Source organism: Neomonachus schauinslandi, chromosome 16 (assembly GCF_002201575.2).
Source record: "Neomonachus schauinslandi chromosome 16, ASM220157v2, whole genome shotgun sequence".
Taxonomy (NCBI): Eukaryota; Metazoa; Chordata; class Mammalia; order Carnivora; family Phocidae; genus Neomonachus; species Neomonachus schauinslandi.
In genome coordinates this window covers 8,571,464-8,579,726 of record NC_058418.1, presented here as the reverse complement: position 1 = coordinate 8,579,726, position 8,263 = coordinate 8,571,464, and the positions used below count along the sequence as shown (strand labels likewise).

Here is an 8,263-nt window from a genome sequence, read left to right as displayed (position 1 = left end):
GGGCGCCTGGGTGGCTCAGTTGGTTAAGCGACTGCCTTCGGCTCAGGTCATGATCCTGGAGTCCCTGGATCGAGTCCCGCATCGGGCTCCCAGCTCAGCGAGGAGCCTGTTTCTCCCTCTAACCCTCCCCCTCTCATGTACTCTCTCTCATTCTTGCTCTCTAATAAATAAATAAATCTTTTAAAAATAAATAAATAGGGGCGCCCGGGTGGCTCAGTCGTTAAGCGGCTGCCTTCGGCTCAGGTCGTGGTCCCAGGGTCCTGGGATCGAGCCCCGCATCAGACTCCCTGCTCAGCGGAGAGCCTGCTTCTCCCTCTCCCTCTCTCTGCTGCTCTGCCTACTTGTGCTCTCTCTCTCTGTGTTAAACAAATAAATAAAAATCTTTAATAAATAAATAAATAAATAAATAAATAAATAAAATAAAAGATAACTACCTTGCTTGTAGGCAGCATTCCTTTTGTGTAGCATTCCCCCTCCCCACCCCGAAAACTGCCCTGGCCAGAGAGAAGATACAGGCATGAGGACCTCAATTCTCCCTGCAGAAAAGAATGCAGCCCTTAGGGCACCCGGGTGGCTCAGGTGGTTAAGCGACTGCCTTTAGCTCAGGTCATGATCCTGGAATCCCGGGATCGAGTCCCGCATCGAGTCCCGCATCGGGCTCCCTGCTCGGCAGGGAGTCTGCTTCTCCCTCTGACCCTCCCCCCTCTCATGCTCTCTCTATCTCATTCTCTCTCTCAAATAAATAAATAAAATCTTAAAAAAAAAAAAAAAGAATGCAGCCCTTACTCCCTCCCTAAAACAGCCCAGCTCCTGATCAAGGCAGGTGGGAAGTCTGGTCCCGCACAGAAGCCAGGCGGACAGGTGGTCACACCAGGTCAAGGGCAGGCACGCCCACTGGCTCCCCTGGAGGCAGCTGTGTGTCCCCACGTTCCCGCCAACATTACCTTATCCAAGAGCTCTCTGGTCTCCTCAGTCAGGGGGTCATGGGAGAACATGCAGTCATCACCATTAATGCAGTTCCCGGTCGTGTGGTACAACTTACAGGGAAAATCACGTTCACGGCATGTTAAGGCAAAAGCACAGCCTCCTGGACCCCAACCCCCCCCCGCACAGGGCAGAATCCAACCCCCTTTGTCTTGGCGATGAGACCTGGAAACCCAGAGAGGTGAAGTGCCCAGCCTGGGGTTGCACAGTGGGCTGGCAGCAGACCCGAGTTGAGACCCCAGTTCTAGAGACTCCTAGACTCCTACTCTGGAGGGCTTTCCGCCCCACCACACTGGCTGTGGGGCCTGTTGTCTACAGGTCCTCACTCAGCAGGAACAATAAAGGTCAATGATGTGCCCAAGGTTACACAGCCCACTGGAAAAGTCTCAGGAAGGTAACAGACAAGGGGTACAGCTAGTCTTGAGAGTCTGTGTAAAGAAATCATGGACCGCGTGTGCGTCCACTTCCTCATCCTCAGGACAGGGACAGCGGCTCTGCCACACGACAGATATGAGGGTTCAAGGAGACCGAGACACGCCGAAAGCTCGGCCCAGCGCTGGCATGGGGAGCGCGCACACAGTGAAGGTCAGCCGCTGTCGGCAGGGAGGAGGGAAGAGGTGTGAGCCCTGCATCCCAACAGAGATGAGCGCCAAAGGATATCGTGCATGTAGGGGCAGTTCTCGGCTCTGGCACAGAACCCGGTGATGTAAAACTTGCACAGTTCTCGCTTCTTTGGTAGCTCGATGTCGTGGCTAAAATTACAGTGGTCTCCCTGGAAAAGAAGCAAGGAAAAGGTAAGGGGGTGGGGCCCAGTAAGCCCTCCCGGATGCCCACCTGCAATGGGAGGTACTACTCTGTCCTGGCTGAAGCACAGAGGACCAATGACAGACGAATACCCCACAGGGAAGGGCGGGGCTCAATGACATAGTTTCCCACCAACTGAAAAATTCTGACAGGGCGTGCGCTCCCTTCTCTTGGGCCCTGCCTCCCCTGCCCACAACCCCATTCCTCCAGGCTCCACTCGCTGCCCCTGAGCACTTCTCTCTTACTCTCCCCCTTCTCCCTCCTCTCACCCACTATTTTTCACCATGTGCCGCATGGTGGCCAGTATCCAGCCCCATGCTTCTTTCTTCCTAACACAACCTCCATTTTGTTTGGGAAGAATGTGCCCAGCTGGACAGGTACATTCCGCAGCCTCCCGGGAAGTCCTGGCCAATGAAACGTAGGCCAAAGTCCCCAAGGGAGGACAATGCTGCCTCAACTAAAAGAAAAAATCCCTTCACCCATCCTTCCTCTTAGCCCTTAGATGGGACGCCCAGAGGCACAGCAGCCACTATGGAACCATGAGGACAAACGACACGCGCTCAAAGACGGCGGACATTCTTAAAGTAGGAAGTTCCCCAGAGTGCCAGTGACCAGGGCACCAACCTCCTTCAGAAAAACAACGTCTGAGTGTTTACACTAGCGGAGCTCAATTTTCTATCATCCAAAGTCAGACACACTCAGAGGACACAAACCCCGGTGAACAATATAGAAACTGTTCTGTATAGCTGTTCCCCTTACTCCCAGGAACGGCTACTCATCCGTCTTCAGATGTATTACAAACTTCTTAAAATAACACGAATTGCGACTATAACGAGGAGCATCTTATATATGCATACGTTTGTTTCACATACGTGTTTTCTTCTAAGGTCTATACCCGGGTGCAGTATTCCCTGGGCATGTGTGTGCCAGGATCTGTCCACTGCCATCGTACTTGAATAAAAAGCTGGCTGGCTGAACTCCCACCAGGTTATGCCCTCAGAACTCTGTGGTCATCGGCCCAGCTTCTGGTATTGAACTCTGCTGTGAAATTCAAGGCTGGTCTGGTTCTCCCACCTCTACTATCTGGGTAGCTTAATAATTCCCTCTCCGACATTAAAGTTCAATAATTTAACCAAGACATATTACATCTTTGGTATCAGTGTCGATCTTAATACATTTGAGGCCATTTGGACTGGCTGATAATTTTGGCCCCCCAAACCAACAAAAACATCAAAAAACCACCCAGACGTGTCATCATGCTCTGGCTCCTCAGTCTGAGAAAAGACCAGAGTCTTCCCAACCATGTCTTGGTAGTCAATCACTTCCACCCTTACCTGACCACTGTCCCCAATTAGCGTGGTCTCTAGAACATTCCCAGAGGCCCGAGCATCCTCTGTGAGGTTGCTGCCGTGCTCCAGCACCCAGGTACTTTAACTGGCCCCTTACCCATGTACACCGCCCCTCCACGAAGTATTTGCAGATGACTTTGCCTTTCTTGTCAGACTGCTGGTGGGGCTTGTCATGGTCACTCCTCCGGTAGCTCCCGCCACCGTCCTGTTAGGACACAGGGTGTGAGCGTAAAGGGGGATGAAAAGGAAGGGCTGGGGGGGGACGATGCAGACTGGTAGAGACAGGTTCTAAGGGACTGACAGGAACAGAAGGTGGCTGGTGGGGATGAGCATTCCCTCGACAGAAGCGTCTTCACGTAACAGGAGCAGCGAACAGGTTACCTCCACCACTGAGGCTGTGCGGGGTCTGAGCCCCGTGGTATGGAGTGCTGGCACCTGAAGAGCACCACACACCGGTGCGGGAACACATTCACCTCCTAGATGCAGTATGCGTGCTTGCTATAAAACTCTCCAGGCTACCTGGGTCACCTGGAACCTTCCCCACCACAGAGACATAGGTGCTACATAGATGTGGTTTTAAAAACAGGGTCTCACAGGCAGCACAGCTCCCTCCCCATAAGAGATGAGTAGTACTCATCAGCCCATGGAGAACAGCTGATGGAAGCAGGAGGACAGGACTAGCCTCTGAGGCCAACTCATTCGAGGCAAAAAAACAAATCCAAGAAGAGGGCCTTGGCTAAACATTAGATCCAAATGAAGAGTCAACTCACGCCCATGTCCTCATCATAGAAGTCTTCGTCATCGTTCATTCCGCCCTTGTTCATTCCTCCTCGGCTGCCACCTCGCCCGCGACCCCGGCCCATCCCTTTCCCTCGACCTCGGGAACCCCGGCCACGGCCTCGACTTAACCCTGCAGAGGAGAGATGGCATTCACCTGCTGCTTCTCCCCAGGACCCAAATCCAGCAGCTGCTGGAAGGAGGGTACCCCCCCCAACTCGTCACCTCCTGGGCCCCCTGCCCACCTCGTCCTCGGCCATCCTTGGACCGGCGGTACTGGTTCAGCTCCTTGGAATATTCGTCATAGTCCTCATCTCCCATTGGCTCCTCACTTTCTCCATACTGGGATTCCAGAAGGAGAGAAGGTAAAAAAATTAAATTAAAAAAAAAAAAAAAAAAGGAGAGAAGGCAAATCTCATACGGGGAACAATTAACGCTGTCCCTAACTGTACTCTCTGCCCCTACATGCCTTTTTGTTTCTGCAGGTCAACAGGAGACTCAAAAGGGCAGGTGAGCAACCTGGGGCCACCCGCCTGTGCCCCCTCTTCACAGACCACAGCCAAAGCAGGAGGGGGGTGGTTCTAATCCTCTCCCTGACGGTCTTCACTCCCACAACTCCCAATTCCTGGGGCAAATCCGACAAGGGGCCTCCTACACAATGGACAGCTGTGTGGCTCTAACAAAGGGCAGGCTCACTGTGTACTGGCATGGAAAGGTCTCGGGCTGGGACACAACAATGAGTGTGGAAGGTGTGGAGGGTGTGTGTGTGTGTGTGTGTTGGGGGGCGTGAATAAACAAGCACCTGATTGCAAAGGTCTAAAACTTTTCTAGAAGACATTCAGGAAACTTGTTTCTAAGAATGGGAGGTGTTTTCACAGCTTTGGTACCTTTTCAATTTGGAACTATATGAAGGTTTCCTCTATTCCGAAATAAGAAATGAATGCTGAAACACAGTCCTGCCATGAAACACTCTCCTTCCACCACAGTTTCATAGGCCGCCCCCAAGAGCGCCCACCAGCCCGCCTCCCCCCCTCCCCTCCGGGGCCGGAGGAGAGCTTACTTCCATCTCCTCTTCATAGAAATCTTCTTCGTCCTCCGGGTGGTCTCCCACGGAGCCTCTGCCCCTTCCGCGGCTGCCCCTGCCCATGCCTCGGCCTCGAGACCCTCCGCGGCTGCCTCGACCCCGGTAGCCCCTGCCACGGCCTCGGCTGCCTGCAGGGTGATTCAGGCGGTGAGCACCCCCAGTGGGAGCAGATCCCACCAGCAAGAGAGAAGTCAGCCCATTTTCTGCCCCTGAGGTCAGTCATCTCCCCCTCAAGCCTTCCTACCAGCTCCAGGCAGCTGGTCCCGTCGCCCCCTTGCCTCATCCACGTGCCCTCAATGGGGGCCTCAGGCCTCAGCATCCTGGACGCACACCTACTCCACTGCCACAGGAGCACCTGTCCACTGAAAGCTGCACTCACTGTCCAATACAGTGGCCACCAGGAACATGTGGCTACGGAGCCAGTGAAACATGACCAGACTACGAGATGTTGTGAGGGTGAACCACACACTGGATTTACAGCACTTAGTTGAAAACAAGAAAGAGAAGGCGCCTGGGAGGCTCAGTCGGTTAAGCATCTGCCTTCGTCTCAGGTCATGATCCCAGGGTCTTGGGATTGAGCCCCATGTAGGGCTCCTTGCTCAGCGGGAAGCCTGCTTCTCCCTCTTCCTCTGTTGCTCTCCCTGCTTGTGCTCTCTCTCTCTTCTCTGTCAAATAAATAAAATCTTCAAAAATAAATAAAAGAAAAAAAGAGGCAGCTTCCTGCCCACAGGTCCTGTCCCTGGGCTTTAATTAAACCACCTTTCTGCATTAAAAAAAAAAAAAAAAAATTAAGAGAATATAAAATACTACGTCTGTTTGGATAACATGTTAAAATAAGATTTTGAATGTATTAGGTAAAATATACTGTTAAAATCAATCTCCTGTTTCCTTTTCCTTTTTACCCCCCTTTTACTTGTTTAACTTGACTACTAGAAAATTCTAAATTATATGGTGGCTTGCATTAGATCTCTACTGGACAGCACTGGTCTAGAATCTCCCCAAAGAGCATGGCTTATCCAGGGAGGCGTCCAGGAAAGATTGCCCAAGAAAGACTAAATGAACAGCCAGTCAAACAGTAAGCTGGGCCTTTGGCAGGGCTAAGAACCACGGAGCTAGAAAATCCTGGGAGCCCTCCTCCCTCATGGGCTGCAAAACCTTGCAGGCAGGAGATGGTTCTAAGAGGCCAGGCTGGGTCTCTGGGGCTCTGCCCTCCCCCACCATATCCTCCTAACTGCCACAGGTTCAAGGTTCAGAGGTGTGGCAGTCCCACCTTGTCGTGTGATAGGAGGTGGGAGGATGGGGGAGGAGGCCGGGGCAGCCAGCTGTCAGTTATCCTGGCCTAGGTCTGAAAGAAGCCGTCTCTTCTCTTTCTCCTCACAGCTGACCAGGAAGTGGATGAAGAAAACAGCCTTTGGCCACGCGAGCTTCTCCCCGCCTCCTCCCAACCTGGCTCCATCCCAAGCTCGGCCGGCCGGGCACTGGAGCCTCTCGCCAGGTGGCTCGCTCCAACGCCCCCAGCCCTGAGTTCCTGCCCTCCTTCTCTGGACTCCGACTCCTCTCAACACCAAATGACGCCTGTCTCTTCTGCCACACGCAGGGCTCCGCAGCCCCAGGCCGAGGGGTCCGTTCAGCTCCGTGCTGCGTTGGCCCGGCCACCCCCCACCCTCTGCTCCCGTGCCCCTTGGCAGTGGCAGGGCCTCACCTCGGCCCCGGCTGCTGCCCTCCTTGGCACGCCGGTACTGGTTCAGCTCTTTGGTGAAGTCGTCATAGTCCTCCTTTCCCAGGTCCTCCTCCTCGTCGCCTTCGTACTCCCCGTACTGCTCGTTCTCGTAGTCTTCGTACAGGCCGTAGCCTTTGCTGTCCATCTTGGAGTAGGCCTTCTTGGGCAGGGATGTGGCGTGCGACGGGGGGTACTGCTGGTGGGACTGATGGGGAGAGGGGGTGAGCCGGCCCCGGGGCCCCGAGTCCAAACCACCAAGGTCCCCGTTGTTCCCTAAACTGACACATCTGACTGGTGTCTCTGCCGCCCAGGGGGCGAGACACCAGCCACTCAGGGGGACTAGTTCCCACCTGAGGGACAGTGGGTGCTGGGCCCAGATGTTTCTGTGCTTCAGAAAGGGCCACAGCTTGAAAGAAGATGGGGACACACAGACCCCGCGATAAGAACTGAGGAAGGAAGAGAAGGGGGTATTTCCCAGGGATACACAGCAATCTCATTTGGGGAGGAGGCCTGGTAGGCAACAGGGGTGGGTTTTTTGTTTGTTTTAAGTAATCTCCACACCCAACACGGGGCTTGAACTTAACCCTGAGATCAAGAGTTGCATGCTCTGGGACACCTGGGTGGCTCAGTCAGTTAAGCGTCTGCCTTTGGCTCAGGTCATGATCTCAGGGTCCTGGAATGGAGTTCCACATCCTCCCTGCTCAGCAGGGAGTCTGCTTCTCCCTCTCCCTCTGTCCCTCTCCCCCGCTCATGCTCACTCTCTCTGATAAATAAATAAAATCTTAAAAACAAAAAAAAAAAAGTTGCATGCTCCACCAACTGAGCCAGCCAGGCCCTCCAAGAGGGGTGCTCCTTTGTCAAAATTTTCTTCGGGCCTTAGAATTCAATTAATGACCTACTTGGCAACCAAACCAGAAAGCCATTTTGAAGGATGCTTTCCAAAGTGTCAAGAGATACTGGGTGAAGTTAGATACACACACACACACACACACAGGGAAGGCACCAAGACGGCCTTCAGTAGGTAAATGGATAAACTGTGGTCCATCCAGACAATGGAGTATTATTCGGCAGTCAAAAGAAACAAGCCAATGAGCCATGGGGCTATGAAAAGACATGGAGAAACCACAAACACATACTGTTAAGTAAAAGAAACTGGTCTGAAGAAATTAAATGCTGTTAAGAGTCCAACTATCTGACATTCTGGAAAATGCAAAACTACAGAGACAGAAAAAGGCTGCTGGTTGCTAGAGGCTCAGGGAGGAGAGGGGAAGTAAAGCGTAGGAGATTTTTAGGGAATTGAAACTCTCTTATATGATAATATATTATGAATGTGTAACATTAAGCCTTTGTCAGAAACCAAAAAACTGTAAAACACAGAGGGGAAACCTTGATGTAAATCACAGGCTCTAATTCATAACACATCAAGATTGGCTCATCAATTAAAACAAGCGTACCACACTAACATACAGTGTTATAGCAGAAATTGGGTGGGGTGGGTAGGGAATTGAACTACCTGCTCAATGTTCTATAAATCTAAAACTGCTC

The 8,263-nt window shown here is 52.5% G+C and overlaps 1 protein-coding gene across 1 annotated transcript in view; it reads right to left on the bottom strand.

Moving 5' to 3' along the window:
• Positions 1 to 8,263, bottom strand: part of ZC3H4 (zinc finger CCCH-type containing 4) — a 39,286-nt gene that overhangs the window by 13,382 nt on the left and 17,641 nt on the right. Inside the window, exons 4-10 of the mRNA XM_021681352.2 lie at positions 6,701 to 6,923; positions 4,975 to 5,126; positions 4,160 to 4,256; positions 3,908 to 4,047; positions 3,235 to 3,342; positions 1,645 to 1,756; positions 945 to 1,054 (exon numbers count right to left, since the gene is read on the bottom strand). Of these exons, the coding sequence (XP_021537027.1) occupies positions 945 to 1,054; positions 1,645 to 1,756; positions 3,235 to 3,342; positions 3,908 to 4,047; positions 4,160 to 4,256; positions 4,975 to 5,126; positions 6,701 to 6,923 (942 nt within the window). The remainder of the gene's footprint in view (positions 1 to 944; positions 1,055 to 1,644; positions 1,757 to 3,234; positions 3,343 to 3,907; positions 4,048 to 4,159; positions 4,257 to 4,974; positions 5,127 to 6,700; positions 6,924 to 8,263) is intronic.